General features: G+C 30.1%; 4 protein-coding genes across 4 annotated transcripts; 2 read left to right on the top strand and 2 right to left on the bottom strand.

Annotated features, from left to right (window-relative positions):
* Positions 1-1,616: 1,616 nt before the first annotated feature.
* Positions 1,617-7,849, bottom strand: LOC114928687 (uncharacterized). The gene is made up of 3 exons (XM_029299954.2): positions 7,367-7,849; positions 5,669-5,812; positions 1,617-5,094 (listed from the first exon to the last, which is right to left on the bottom strand). Exons 1-3 carry the CDS (start codon positions 7,499-7,501, stop codon positions 3,181-3,183), a joined length of 2,193 nt encoding a protein of 730 aa, XP_029155787.2. The 5' UTR covers positions 7,502-7,849; the 3' UTR covers positions 1,617-3,180.
* Positions 7,850-8,849: 1,000 nt separating this feature from the next.
* On the top strand, positions 8,850-11,615 carry Ufd1-like (ubiquitin fusion-degradation 1-like). The gene is made up of 5 exons (XM_029299965.2): positions 8,850-9,007; positions 9,122-9,242; positions 9,309-9,463; positions 9,686-10,237; positions 10,333-11,615. The coding sequence occupies exons 1-5, from the start codon at positions 9,005-9,007 to the stop codon at positions 10,402-10,404; spliced, it is 903 nt and encodes a 300-aa protein (XP_029155798.1). The 5' UTR covers positions 8,850-9,004; the 3' UTR covers positions 10,405-11,615.
* Vps29 (vacuolar protein sorting 29) lies at positions 10,742-12,834 on the bottom strand. The gene is made up of 4 exons (XM_029299966.2): positions 12,683-12,834; positions 11,904-12,095; positions 11,381-11,616; positions 10,742-11,101 (listed from the first exon to the last, which is right to left on the bottom strand). The coding sequence occupies exons 1-4, from the start codon at positions 12,683-12,685 to the stop codon at positions 10,984-10,986; spliced, it is 549 nt and encodes a 182-aa protein (XP_029155799.1). The 5' UTR covers positions 12,686-12,834; the 3' UTR covers positions 10,742-10,983.
* A 185-nt stretch (positions 12,835-13,019) lies between these two features.
* On the top strand, positions 13,020-15,935 carry Rad9 (cell cycle checkpoint control protein Rad9). The gene is made up of 6 exons (XM_029299962.2): positions 13,020-13,209; positions 13,574-13,776; positions 13,844-14,008; positions 14,238-14,394; positions 14,661-14,832; positions 15,124-15,935. Exons 1-6 carry the CDS (start codon positions 13,176-13,178, stop codon positions 15,815-15,817), a joined length of 1,425 nt encoding a protein of 474 aa, XP_029155795.1. The 5' UTR covers positions 13,020-13,175; the 3' UTR covers positions 15,818-15,935.
* The last annotated feature ends 585 nt before the right edge of the window (positions 15,936-16,520 follow it).

The raw sequence follows: 16,520 nt of genomic DNA, 5'->3' as shown, positions 1-16,520 counted from the left end.
CTTTCTTCTTCCTTTTCAATCTTATTATCTTTTTTCTTTTTCTTTCTCTTGCCTATTTTTTTAGAATTTTTTATAAAATCTAGTTAAACAAAAATTTTTAAAAGTATTAATATACTAACATCGATGATGGACGAGTCTGTGTTGGTCAAATTTGTTTTTTCCTCAAATTTTTCGATAAAATCCTTATTTGATGTTTTAGATTTTATATTACTCTTTGGTAATATTATGTTTTCTTTGTCCTCAACGTTATTATCGTCATTCGTCTTCTCCTTTCAACGAAAAAATTATTTATTAATCGAGCATTATCGAAAAACAGAAAAAAATTATTTATTTTAATCATTCAATTATATAAATTCTAATATCATTATAAAAGTTTTGTTGTGTGAATAGTATACTTACAGTAGTACAGCAGATGAGTTTCTTCTGAATTGCATGGTAGTTGACGTAGAATACACACGTGAAATTTAATAAACTTATTTTCAAGGCTAACAATAAGCCAATTTGTTGCGACATATTATCATCTTCTTTGATCTGAAATAGTTCAATAAACAATTTTAATAATAAATTAATAATAAATATATATCAATTAATAAATAAACTTGCAAATCATTGAAGAAAAAAATATCAAAATTATTACATTTTATCAATATTAATTAGCGTAAATTTGTAATAAATAATAATAATAATAATAATCAAAATAATAATAATAACTTTGCCTTCACATTAATTTTATATTATAATTTAATATGTATATATATATTATTTTATAATAGCAGCATCATTAAAAGAAAATTCGTATTAGGAAAATGCCACAAAATATTTGTCAGATTCAACAAAGAGCAAAAAATAAAAATTGATAATCCCCCCCCCTTCTCCCTCTAACAATACAAATTATTAATTTTCTTACAAAATTAAAATAGATATTAATATGTCGATAAAACTCGCATTATATAAATGCATAAAAATTGAATGCGTTATAAGTAAAATTGATATTAATAACTATAATTTATATTAACTATAATTATTTTATAAATTTATATCATTAATAATTATATTTATAATACGATAAATCTGAAGAGAGAGAGAGAGAGAGAGAGAGAGAAAATTTTATATATATAAATATTTATAATAAATAACATAATATAAAAACGATAAAAAATACATACACACACACACAAATCCATATACAAAGCTATATTCTCAAAAATTTTACTATAGATATGAAAATATTTTTCGGTATAATTTTTTAGATTTACCAATGTCCTTAAATTAAATGCAAAATACCCGAGCCTTTTAAAAGAATAAAGTTTTCCTATTTCTTTAAAAGCTAAAAATAAAATATTACAAAATATTTAAAAAATTACAAAATACTATAAAAGAATTCGATTGTTATTCTTAATACTTTTTTAAAAATAAATTATAATTGTTTTTCATGGACCATTTCGTATAAATACAATAAACATAATTGCTCATAATAAAATTTAATTGTAAATTTAATTATGCTTAAAATTAACGAAATATAATTAAACCTTATATATGTAACACTAAAGTTATTCATTTGATTTTAGCTTAATTTGCTTAAAGTTGCGTGTAGTAGAATAAGATGAAACAAGATGTCCCAAAAATATCGTACCTTTATTGAGGCAACGGTGGAATCGTTAAACAAGCTTTTTATAGGAAATTTACAACCTTACATATGTATATACATATATAAGGTTGTTGAATCACTTATCAATTACGCTTAATTAATATATAAACATTCGTCGATATAGAAAGAGTATCACCTTCTAATTATACACGTATATATAAAATCGCGCGTATTGCTTAATAACTCAACTAAGAATATAAGAAAAATAGTACAGTTAATTATATAAATATCTCATCATAATGCGCACGATTGTATTGTATAATATAATCGTACAATAAAAAGATTTCTCCTTTTAATAACTCATATCTAGAAATGTCTATCCTCTCTTGTTTTATCGCCATTTATTTTTAAAAAATATCGCTTATAACGCTTGCAGCTTGTTTGTATATTATTTTTTATCCAAAACTTGGACCAAGGCACTTGCATCATATTTTTTTTGTACAGTTTTGTATCGTTGCTATTTGTAAGAAAAAGAGAAATATACTATGTACACATATGCATACATTATACCAAAAATATGTAACATTTTATCTAACATTAGTCTGTATTTATAACATGTTTATATATGTTTAACATTTGTTGTAAAACGGACTCCAAAAGATAATGAAACGCACAGATTATCGCAATTTTGTGTTTTTCCATGAACACACTATGTGTAAAGATGTATAGAAAATATCTGCCCTTGTTGTGGGATTATTGATTTTGGAAGCCCTATTTCTAATATATTTCGCGTGCAAACACACACACACACACATACGTACATACATACATACATACATACACGTACACACATACGCATACAACAAGTCATTAAATTTTTAATAAAAACTATGCAATTATTCGAGTAATATTTTTGGCCGTATGACGGTAAACGTATTGTCTATATTACAAAATAGAGTAAGCTTTGCTCGAGTACTCGCTGTACTCGAAAAAAAGGTATTTTAAAAAATCAAGTATGCTTTTACAAACTATGCATCACATTTTGAAACAAGATCGATATTTACTAAAGATACCCCAATAGAAGAAAGATAGAAAAGGTATCATAATGTTCACGAAACTTGACCCGATTATTCAAAAATGGAAAAAAAAACTACAAAAGTGCAAAGATTTATATAAGAAAAGATTATTCATAAATGTTAATTAATGAAAGAAAGTTGTATGTGTAATTTCTAGAAAATAAAGAATTAAAATTAAAAACAATCAACTTTTCCTAGACAAGAGACGAAACGTTTTTCACTATTTTATTGCTATGCGCGCAGGAGCGTCAGCGTCAGGAATGACGTCGAAAATTAATCGGAGCACCAAATATACACAATACGCAATAATCGCCTTCCCTTGAGCAATGTTCCATCATGGATAATACTCTTTCCGAGTATTGAATCTCGAAATTTTTTCTCCTTCGATCTTCCGTGATTTCTGTGATTCAGTCAGTCTATTAGAAAATCTCTCTCTATCTTTCCATTTCACTTCCTCTCAAAACCGACGAGGATCGGAGAATCGTTCGTCTTGTTTCGAATGCTAATTCTTGAATGTTATTTTTCATTAATCAATGCGATCGTGGACGCGACGGAATCGTTATCGTTGGAGGTGCCCTTTTGCTTGCCGGCCGCAGCAGTCTTTTTCTCCTCAAAATGCCGTTTCCGATGCACTTTCATATTGTCGCGACGGTTAAACTTTTTGCCACATTCCGGACAGGCGTGAGTCTTCTCGCCGTGTACGTGACGATGAGCGGCTAGATGACTCGCTTGCGCGAAACTTGCGCCGCATTCCTGACACACGTGCTTGCGCAAACCTTCGTGTTTGAGCAGGTGCTCGTTGAGAAATGCCTTGGACGCGTAACGATTGTTGCAGATATGGCATGCAAACGGTTTGGGATTGGAGTGTTGCAGCACGTGCGCCTTATACTTGGAAGCAACTTTAAAGGTCTTGCTACATGTCTCGCACGTGTAGGTGGTTGCGTGACGGGTTTTGATGTGTTCATTCAACACCGACAAGCTGGAATAGAGATTATAACAAAAGCGGCAGCGAAAATTTCGTCGTTTTTTCATATGAACGCTAGCAATATGGCCAAGTAATCGCGTGCGAAACGGAAAGACTTTACCGCAGTATTCGCATGCGAGATTCTGCGGGGGTAGATGCGACTTCATGTGGATCTGCAACGAAACCTTGTGATGATAGCTCTGTCCGCAATCCGTACAACTATACGGTCGCACGCCTTTGTGAACATTGTCGTGTTCGGCTAGATAAAATTTAGATTTAAATCGTTTTGGGCACTTGGGACATTGTATAGGTCTGGGATTTGTGTGCGAGCATCGGATATGCTTCATCACGTCGGATTTGCAAACAAATTTGGCGTTGCAGACGACGCACGTATACTGCTTGATACCGAGATGCGTTTTTACGTGCACCGTGCATTTGTCTCGACGCTCGTAAAACTTACGGCAGAGTTTGCACGCATAACCGTTCTGCGTACCGTTCACCACATGCTCCACGTTGTCGTCCACTTTAATCTCCTCGCCGTCTATCTTGAAGAGTTCCTCCGGATTCTGCGTCGCCTCCAATTGTTGCTCCAACTCCGCCAGATCTTTCAGCTTCGCCGCTGCACTGCCGTTTTTTGTGGACGTGCCACTGAGGATGCCATTGATAATGCCATTTATCTCCACGCTGTTGTCGTTCTGTAGTAGATTCACGATCGCCGTGTCGACGAGACAATAGCTTTGATCGGGAAAGATTCGTGCTCGCACTGTCGCGACATCGTCATTTTGCTTCTGACACAACTCTACGGTAAAACTGATATCCTCGGCATCGTTATTTCGATTTCTCATCTCTTTTACAGAGACCTCGATGTCGGGTGAATTAGAAACGATGGTCAATAATTTATTCAATGTCGAGGTCGGCAACTGAATCGTCGCTGATGAGTCTTGCTGTTGTTGCAAATGTTGCTGCTGCTTAGGACTCTGTTTATCCGTATTCTCGTTGTTGCTATTACCGTTGGCCGAACGAGCGTTGATATTATTTTCTACATTATTGTGACTTCTCAGCCTATTCGCGATCGGAATCTCCTCGTTGTCCACCGCGAACAACGATGATGAGTCCGCGCTTTGTCTACTTCGAAGCCAACGAATTGGCGATGTTTCTGTTATATTTTGATTGTGTACATTTTTCTCTATATTAGTTTCATCGCTGTATTTGGAAATTTGTTGTTGTTGTTGTTGTTGTTGTTGCTGCTGCTGACTGCGAAGGCTTCTCAAAGTCTTTGAAGCGGTGTTTCTCTTCTTTTGTTCAATTGAGTCCTTGACGATGACAACGACGCTAATATCACTCTGGCTCTGACTCTTCTCTGCTCGACTATCTTTAGTGGAATTAAGATTTGTTTCAATACTGTTGTTATTATCCGTCGACGACGCACCCGCCGGGGAAGTTGGTTCTTCGTTCTTTACTTCCGCCTGGAGAGAGATCGAATTAAAAACGTACAAGAGTGGGTACTAGAATATGCCTCTATAATTCTGATAATAACGCGAGTAAAAGCGATCGTAAAATTGAAAAAAAATTCTTATCTGGATTTTCATTAAGATTTAATCATAAATATTTCTATAGATCATAAATATTTTTTCATTAAGATATTTTGTATTAAATCATATATTTGTCTATTATAATGATATTTCTTAATAAAATAATAGAGTAAGTTTAATAATCGAAAGAATTTCCAGTTGTATTCAAAAGAATCGTAATATAGTTTATTAATATTTTTCAGTAAAGATAAAAACCTCAGCAGTTGCTCATAAATTGCAAAATATATTTTATTTATTCATGTATATATATTCTGTTATATTGCATTTATTATTTTGTAGTACTTAGTATTTGTATTCATTATATAGTATTATATATATTTTGAGAGAGAAATTGAAAAAGATATAAGAATCAAAGGATAAACTGATTATACGATCTAGACTAGAAAAAAGAGCGTGATAAAAGAGCAATAGAGCGGTAGATGAAATATAAATAAATACAGAGACTTACAGACTCTGTTAAGGGCGGTAGATTGTATCGATCGCGTAACACTTGTTGGGTGCGTAGACACTCCTCTTGGAAGTCACAAACGAATTCGAGCTTGCCCAGACATTGAACACAGATCGCCTTGGGCAGAGGATCCCTCTCATCTATCTGTGATTCATAAACAGAAGCAATCTAAATACTAAAAGATGATTGTCTGAGAAAAGACGACATATTTTTATTGTATATCTCGTTGTAATTTTTAAATAAATTCTTATTTTCTCTCTTCCTGTCGTTTAATTTACAAAATATCAATCATATGTTCAAGAATGCAATACTACCGCTCTGCTCTATAGATATAACCAATTTATGACATATATTTACATTCTAGTACCCAACTCTAGTACTAAACTCCACGATAACATCAAGATTGGACTTATCAACAAACTTATAATTTATAACAGTTACATTGTTACATTGTTTGTTACTTACAATTTTAAATAAAGTACACTATATCCTTTTCTCCAAAGAATATTCACATAAATTATTTGTACAAATATACAAATAATTTGTACAATAATCATAGTACATTTATGCACACTTGCACATTTAAAAATAAACACATTTTTGTGTGTATATATGTATATATAATTTCATAATTACTTTACAATCAACAGTAATAAGGATCTTAAAGATTTTATTTTTATAGAAATTTCATTAATAAAGTATTTCGCATAAAAGATAACATCTATTATAGATTGCAATATATCCAAGTAAAACATTGAAATTATGTGATAATGAACAAAATAAATTTTCAATATAGCAACAAAATTATTACTACTAACAAAAAAATTAAATCAATTACTTTTGATATTACAATGTTACCCAATTTTCTCTTAAAACTTTGGTACTAATATTATCTCATTAAATATATTGCAAATATATATTTCTTTCATTAAAGCACACCAAATAAAGAGTACAATTTGTTAATGATGAAGTCTCTTATTTTGTAATGAAGAAAGCAGAGAATGTGTGTGAAGAAAGCTCGACGAGTATACAATGACAAAAGCAAGTTACAAAATTATTTAAATGAATTATAAAAGCCACACAAGTTTCAATGTTTTATTTTTAATTTATTATTTGCAAAATATCAAAAGCTCTGGGTGTATGTATGTGTTTTTTTATATTGTATATATATTACTCTTTATATTTATGTGTAAAGTATATGTTGCGTTATTATATTTTTCTCTGTAATTATTTTAGAGTAGAACATTGAAGCTGAAAGCAATTTCCAAATAGCAAATTAATTTTAATTTGTTATAATTAAGATATAAAAACCTTGCTCAATTACAGATTGCAGTTTGATAACCTTGATATTGCAAACAAATACCTTTTTGTACATATACAACAGTGAAATATACAATAGTAAGATATAAAATAAGTAAAATAATAACTGCCAAGCAAGCATTGTGCACAAACATACAAATTCTGCAAGTTTTGAGGGGGAAAAATGGAGCGAAGAAAAAATAAACGAAAAAAGTATAAGGAGAAATTAATTCTTTCTTTTCCTCCTCGTATTTTTCTTTTTGTAATTTCTATTAAACTATTTTTTCTAATCCTCCAAAAAAGTATGATGAACGATGAAAAATGAACAAAAAAGAAAACAGAGACAAAACTGAACAAATATAAAAAATCCGTGGGATGGTGCAAGATTTAGGAACTTACCAGGATGTTGATTTTCCTGTAGATTTTATGGCCCAGGTATCGTTTGACGCCCTCCTCACCAAACACATCGATGTAAATTCTCTCATACTGGCCGCAAAGCCTGCACATTTTTGCCTCCCCCTCTTCAACATCCATTCTGGTTGATCTTGTCAATAAATGATACACGCTTGAAAATAGGAAACGAGGTAAGAAATGACAATAAAGAAGTTGGGCTCGCCGTTATGTATTGTACCGACGCCACCACACGGATGACGCGATGTCCACACTTTTCTTTCACGAATATTCGTTTCTTTATTTATTTTGCGGAGGACACGGTACGATTTGTTTCAGAGCAAACAGAATTTGACGTTAGAAACGAAAGTTAAAACGCGCGTGAACGGGAAGCTACATAAGGAAGGGGCAAAAATGGAGAATACTACATTGGCGTTACTACTTGCTAAAACGATATCCAAAGCCATGAAAAACTCTCGGAGAATAACCGCATTCGAGCCAGACTAGCGCTTGCGGCGCTTGCGCCACGCACGGAGCATTCACCAATCAGCTGCGCCACTGCGCTCAAACTAAGGGCGGATTCACACCTTGGCAGAAAAGCAGATGCCAATCAGAGTATCGATTCTGGAATTTTTTCCAAAGGTGCCTTTTCATACGCAACGTGCTGCAGCAGCAAATCAGTCACATGATTAAAATTTATTAGAGCATATTTCTTTGTTCTTTTATTATTTTATGGTTAAAATTACGATTTTTGCTTTTATATTCTCATAATAATCTATTTTATTCTTAAAATCCATTATTCAACTAATATAATAATAATAATTAGAATCAACTAGTTGTGAGTTCTGCTTTGCTGCCTTTGCTGTTTGTTCAATTGAACTTCATCAATAGCAACAAACTGCTGCGGCAGCATGCTGCATATGAAATGGTATCTTTACGGTGGAAACACCAATAACCCTATCCTATAATTTTATAGTAGTCGTAGAGTCTTAAGTCGTAGAAATTGACTAATTACAGTCGATTATTCTTCTGAACTTCAACTGTGATTGGTCAATTTCTACGACTTACTACTCTACGACTGCTATTTGTAAACCCCGCATAAAGCTAAGTCTATATTGATCGTAGAATCGTAGATTGTAGAAAATTGATCCAATCACAGTCGATTATTCTCCTCATATTCAACTGTGATTGGATCAATTTTCTACGATCTACGATTCTACGACCAATGTAGACTTAGCTTAAGGCCGGATCTACAACAGGTGTAGTAAGCTTTAAGAAATTCACCAATCACAGTCAAGAATGAGGGGAATAATTGACTGTGATTGATCAATTTCTTAAGGCTTAGAACTTACATTGTAGACCCGACCTAAGACCTCGTTCAACCAATCAAGAGATGTTATGCGGCCATTTGATTGGTTGAACGAGGTCTTGACGATCTTAAATATAAGAACGGACTATGAATACCGCCCTATGAATATCAGCCATAGCGTCAAGGCGTCAAACGTCAGGTGAAAATGCATCCTCATTCACAGTCAAACGTTGTATTCTCTCATATGTTTATCTCTACATTTCAAAATAAATTTATTTATTCCCATAGTGAAAGTTTCATAAAACAGATTACCAGGAAAATTAATTTATTGCACAAACATGGTAAGAAAGATACGAGAAGAAAAATAACCGAGATTAGACAAATGTTTATTACAAAATTTGTTCTTTTGAACAAACAAATCGAGGTTAATGATTTATACTAAAATAACTTTTCAGTTTCAATTCGGGTTTAACATGTTTCCGGAAATTCCGCGGCCTTTCAACACTCAGTACAAATGTTTTTCGGTGTCGATGTTACCCGGGACCTATCGTCAGGATGTTGAGCGTGGTGGCAAGAGTTAGTGAAAATTGCCAGTTATATAAAAACGAAGAAATACTTTGCATTGACTAATTTATTTTTCAGTTATCATGCCGCCGTCCGCTCTTGAACAACTCACCAGACTCAATATTATTTATCCGATGCTGTTCAAATTGACTAATAAGAAAACAAATAGAATCACTCATTGTGGTGTATTGGAATTTATTGCTGATGAAGGCAAAGTCTATTTACCTTACTGGGTTAGTGAGCGATGCAAATTTTACTTTGAAGCCATAATAAGACTTATACTATATTGCAATTAAAATATTAAAATGTTTGTTTTATCATTAAAGAGCAAGTAAAAAAATATTCTTTTTATCTAGCATTTGTATAGCTATTTATGATATATCGGTAAAAAATATATAATAACTAACATAATAAATTTAAAATAATATATAATAATATTTACTATTTTTTTTTAGATGATGCATAATCTTTTACTGGAGGAAGGCGAGTTACTAAATGTAGAGAGTGTGTCGTTACCAGTTGCAACATTCTCGCGCTTTCAGCCACAGTCGGAAGATTTCCTAGATATTACAAACCCAAAGGCTGTGCTAGAGAATGGTTTACGTAGCTTTGCCTGTCTGACTACAGGCGACTTAATCGCTATCAAGTATAATCAAAAAATTTACGAGATGTGTGTTTTGGAAACTAGACCTGGTTCGGCAGTCAGTATCATTGAATGTGACATGAATGTAGAATTTGCACCACCAGTTGGTTATAAAGAACCAAAGAGAGAAATGAGAAAGGAGGAAAATGAGATGGAGGATTTAGCTGATTTGATGCCAGTACCGACCGGTTTCGTGCCTTTTAAGGGTGAAGGCGTCCGGTTAGACGGCAAGAAGCGCAAGGACATACCAAAGCAGGAAACTTTGATTGCTAAACCAACTTATGTTCGAGGAATACCCGATTACGATTATCAGATAGGTACTCTGCGATTTCTACGCAACATGAAACCAACAAATAATAAGGAGGTAAGTATTAAAATTTAAATGATAAAAACAATTTTGAGTTCATTAATGAGATCATTAATTCTGTGTACAAATATATGATTAATGTTTTATTATAGATAAAAGATTCAGATGAATTTAAGGCGTTTAGTGGTGAAGGATTCACCCTTCTGAGAAAATCTAGAAAATAAAAAGATGACACACACATACACAAGCGTTTATTTTCTTTAATTTATAAATTTTTTATGACTGTTTTGAATGAATATTTCTTGTAAGAATGTTCTATTGTGGAATGTTTCTTATTTGTTATAAAAATGTGATTAAATAGTCAATTTTTTACAAGACATTCTTTAAGTGTTAAAATTATATAAAATAGATAGAGAAATAGAGCGAAAGTGTGTTTAAAATCTTTCAAATGTTTTTATTTCAGAGAATGTTATGAATGTAAAGATTGTACCATGATGTTTTGACACTGCATATAAAAGAAATTTCTTTCAGTTATTAATGACAGTTTTTGGAATTTTTCCATTTCATCTACTAATTCATTTTATATTCAAGAAAAAATCTATTTTTACATAATATATAATCCATATTATTTTATTTACAACAAATATACGATTCTGTAATTATGTTTAAACCTTATTTAATTAATTAATTAAATACCTCGAAATGAATTGCAAGCAAATGTTACATGTTTGTATGCGATGTTCGTTTGAATTTTGAGTATAAATCGCAATGATTGACACATGCTGAATATTTTATTTTGAGTCTTAACTTTTTTTATATTCAATTCTCTCCACTTTAACTTCGTCTCCAACCAATTGATACACATAAGTGACCACTGTTGAACTCTGGATGTCCATCAACACAAATGAAGGTATGACTGATCTGAAAGAAATAATAAAAATTAAGTTTTTTTTACAGAAACTTGTATTAAATTAATTATTCGTATAAATTATATTTCTAATAAGTAATAGGATCTTTAGTCGTTTTTTTTAAAACATTTTAATTATAAATTTAAGAAATAATAAAACCTAAAAAAATTTTAGAATAGATAAAAAATATAGTTTGTAAAATATATATAGTTTGTAAGTAACTGGTGTTTTTTTATTTTTAAGAAATACTTTTATATAAAATTTTTGTTTCTATAATTTTTCTCAGCCTTACGTGTCCAAGGGATTATAAGCTCCAGTAGCCGATCCAGGGTTGATGTAAAATTTATTTTCATGTTCATATGCTTCAAATTTATGGGTATGACCAGATATTAGAATATCAACGTCCAACTGCCTTTGTATTAGTGCTAAAGATTCAGGATCACCCCATGGTACCACTTGATGCCCATGAGAAAGCCCAATTCTGAACTGGCCTACAGTAACTACTTTCTGTTCTGGATAATTTAGATTCTGTAATAAATAAAATGTGTCTTTATATTTTATCTTATATATATATTTATATATTTAAAGATGCAATTCTTTAATCAAGATAATTCTTAATAAATATAATCTGTATACTTTAAATGCAATTAATTTCAATATTTATAACTTTGCTTAATTATATTCATTACATTTTATTATAGTCATTTAATTATTATTATTATATATATATATATATTATATTACATATATGTCTAATAATATATATTCTTTAATATTATATTTCTATATAATTATTATTGGAACTAAATGCATACCTCATCAAAATCTCCTCTAACTACATGTACATCACTGGCTAGTGTTTTGAGATAATCGTAAGATTCCTTTGTACAAAGATTGCCAGTGCATAAAATATGCTGTATTCTACCAGGTACTAGCAATTTTTTGAATTTACTTGGAAGACTGCTACATCTGTGTGGAATGTGTAAGTCACCCAATACTAACACAAGCTACAAAAAAACTCGTTTCTGTAAATATCTATTTTTAAATTAAATCATTATAAAAGACTTTATGAATTTAATTAAGTAACACTAAGACTAACTCAAAGCTCTTTAATATTAAATATATAAATACAATAAGAAAGGCTTTAAGAGTACATCAGGCTTAGTACATCAAAAATAATTCGTGCCTTGTGCACAATTGTTTATTTTCAACAAAGTTAATTTTCGTTGAAATGTACGCAGGAACATCCGCGTATGGCTCTTAAGGCCCTTTTATTTAATTAAGTAATTTTTGTTGAATATATATATATATACATTTCAATAAAAAAAAACTATAGGAGAAATTAGCATTTATACTAAGTAAAAATTTAATCTCAAATAATTAAAAAAAATAGAAATAAAATGAAAATAATTTATTACAAAACATTGTGTACATATATACGTATAAACTTGTTTTGTAAAGTAGCACATCTTTAATCAATGGCCTAGTGTGCAAGATATACATATATAAAACTGCTTTTATGGTGAGGTTAGAATATTAAAACGATTAATTTTCAGTTTTTAGTAAATTTACAAATTAATTTCTTATTACTTACCATGATTTCCTTAATTAAATTTTTATATTAATATATTTCGATATATTTATAATCTTTTCTATATCAATAATTATTCTAATGAGTCATAGAAGAGGCAGAAACGTCAAACATCAAAAGTGTATGTACCATGGACACCCATGGATCTCAATATCAATGGTTTAGTTTCCATCGAAGTTTTCAATTCGTAGTTAGTGCAATGTAAAACCAAATTTAAATCAATGAAAATGTGCTTATTGGTCTAATTTATAGTAAATAACTAGTAAACTGGTTTAGTCATTGGTTACAGCAAAAAGTTACGGCCAGTATAAACCTGCCTTTATTCATTCATTTATACAATATTTTCTTTTCTATAATTTTTGTGCTTATGACCGCGCGAAAAAGTATGAACTCTGTAGCAAATTTTTTCCAGGAAGTTATTACAAGGAAAGAAAAAAATTTCTTACAAATATTTTTTATAAATACCAATATTATTTGAAATAACAAGGACATAAATATGAAATGCGTTGTACCTGGAGGAAATGTCAAGGGTATTTAATTCTTTTTTCTTTCATTTTAGGTTATATTTTGTACTACTACTTATTATGTATAATGTAAAGAATTTATCGCTGCTATTTATAATTTATTTTAATTATTTATTTCATGATTAAATTTTTTTTTATTACTTATGCTTTATCTAATATATCCTTTTTCTTTATATATATTATTTGCAAATATACATAAACATACATATATATATATATATATATGTATATATATATAATGAATATTATACAAGTGCTTCTTACGATTTAAATAAAATCTTGTGAAGAATTTAATGTATATGCATATCAGAATTTTTTTCGAGTAATAAATTTATAATGCTTTTGTTTAATTCTTAATACTTCTCAATAGTGTTGGCAAAAGCGATACATATGCTTGCAAAAATTGGAGATGAGATGTATGTAAATCCACAACAGGAATTTATATCTTTTTGCACAGTTAATATGGCAAAATCAGCATATTCCGACATTACATTTCACAAAAATTTCTTCTCTTATTATACACTGGAGGATGTTGAAGAAGAAGAGGCACAGAAGTGTAAAATTTCAATGAGAGTAATATCTTTTCTTCTATTTCAGCATTATGTATTTAAATATCTAATATTTTTTCTATAATTTACAGAGTGCTATGACTGTCTTTAAATCTGCGCACACATTGGACAAACAGATAGAGAATTGTCACATTCATTTAGAGGTAGATTCCTGTAATCTAATATTTATCTTGAAATATAAGAATGGTGTCAACAAATCTCATTTGTCACCCATCCTGGATCCTGAAAAGTTGCAAGTACATAAAAAATATTTTCCACATTAACTTTTGGCATATAAAACTTGTGTATAGTTTTTTTATTTAAATATAACATTAAAGTATGAGTAATTTTTAGTAAAATACTAAAAATTCGGATAGATGTGACTTTTCAATATTGAAAAGAATGCTGTGTGTATCTTATATCTAAATATTTTGTATTATAGTGTCTAATTAATCACTTATTAATAAAGTTACGTGAATTAAATAGGCATCATATTCTAAAGCTGGTATGACCAACGAATTGACATCGCGAGCTCGAACATTGGTGGATGCTCTGCAAAATTTTCCACAAAACCTGATTGAAATAACGCTTGAGATAACACAGCATAAGTTGTTGCTTAGGAATTATATAGATGATGCATCAGGTAAATCAAGTATACATCAAGTGTAATTTCTAACACACTATGCAAAAATCTAATTTAATATAATATTAATAAAAACAAAATAATATAAAATATTAATAAATTGTTGCTTACAAGTTGATTATACCTTAACAAATAATATTCATTCAACAATTTGGCATACAATTTGGATAAAAATATAATGATATAATTATTATTTAAATAATTTAATAACAATTGTTTTTTGTTTTTATTTTTGCTCCTAATAATGTTATTTGATTTTTTTTTAGTCATGGTAAATACAACACGCACTCAATTGGCTTTTGGCATTGGAGAATTTGATCGCTATACAGTGGGCAATGAGACAACCATCACATTTTGTTTAAAAGAAATCAGAGCATTACTCAATTTTAGCGAAAGTATAGGAGTCCCAGTCAATATAAGTTTTGAGACAGCTGGAAGGTATGCATTATAATATATAGGCACTATAAACTTCTCTTTATTAGATATATTTTTTTTAATTCTTTTAGATATTCTGTTAGATAGACAATTAATCACATTAAAAAATAAAATTATGCTTATGTACAATATATTTTAAGCAATTTTACCAAAGAAATATTCTAATTAGTCTTAGAATTTATAAATGTTGATTTTATATGTTAAATAATAATACAATTTTGTTTGTGTATGCCTGTGTGCACATATTTAAATTATATTTTAATAAATATCTATTTTACATATAACATTTTTCAGACCAATGCTGCTTACATTAAAGAATCAGGGATTTGAAGCAAATTTGTTATTATCAACTTTAAGCCCGGACAGTTGTAGTCAGTTGGATTCGTCGACTGTCAATAGACAGGTGCAACCTCGTCGAAGGAAAAATGCTTCTTCGAGAAGTACTTCCAGATGTGTCAATAAATCTTCAAATCGAAATAAAAACTCCACTGTTTCTGCCGAACATATGATGAATAATACATTTAAGAATAAATTAGAGAAAAAGACAAATCAGGCGGACAAGAATCAGACGCTCAATCAGGCTACTTCTATAAGCACTGTTTCTGCAAAAACGAATAATTCCATAAATAGTGCTCGAGAGAAAAATCAGAACTGTTTGTTATCGTTTAATCCTGGCAGCGCAATGTCTTCGACAATTGGTAAGAAAATTCCAAACGATCAGCGAAAATTGGTGAACTCGGTGTTTTCTAACATTGCAAAACGGAAGTCGACAAGCAACGAGGAAGATTGTAGATTGCAGGAGCAAGTCACAGAAGAGTGTGTAAATATGCAAGAAAGTGTGCCGCGTTCACCGCCGCCGTTACGTCAGGCGACCAAAAGAGCCAGGTTAGTGTTCCAGAAATGTTTTCAGAACACTTTTGATCCTCGAATGTTACCTGGTCACGATACCATCTTGGTGGAGGACTCTGACGAGAATAACAGCGATTGAATTATTGTCTCCACATGTATTATATATGTATACAAATCGGAATTGATCAAAACTGAAATTGATTTGTTCAGTATTACAACTGTGTAATTACACGACATTAAAATTTCTAGACAATTAACTGTAATGTTTTGTTAAAAAAAAAAAAAAATTATTCTTTTTCAATTTAATTGATTTTTTTGAACGATTAACAATTCTACTTTTTCACTTGGAAGATAAGAGAATAATTATTTTTCTTTCATAAAAATTTATAATTTATCAATTTTAAAGTATATTATGCTAAATACAAATGAATTACATAAGTATAAAATATATTATTTCTTTAAATTTTTATTTAATTTTATTTATTTATAGAGATTTTTATAGAAAAAAATGTTATAAAGTGTTTCAAAGTTCATTACAATTTTTTTCAATATTTATTCCACATGCAGACATTAATATTGTTATATATTATATGCATATGTATATTTAAACACAAATCTTTCATATATATTATGTAGACAAATTCTAATTCTTGCACTTGTACGAACTTTATTAAATCTAATTTTCAAATGAATTTAAATGTATTATATACACGCATTTAAAATATACACACACAATCAGCAGAGAATTATTTTCAAAAAATAAGTCAATGGAATTTGAATTATTATAAATAAGACCTTTTGCAAGAATTTTGTACCTGTAAATAAAGAAAGTCTTCATATAT

The sequence above is a fragment of the Nylanderia fulva genome, unplaced genomic scaffold (genome assembly GCF_048542155.1).
Source record: "Nylanderia fulva isolate GAGA-0341 unplaced genomic scaffold, ASM4854215v1 Scaffold22, whole genome shotgun sequence".
Lineage (NCBI taxonomy): Eukaryota > Metazoa > Arthropoda > Insecta > Hymenoptera > Formicidae > Nylanderia > Nylanderia fulva.
Note: the sequence above shows the minus strand (reverse complement) of the source record. Positions and strands in the feature narration are given on the sequence as shown.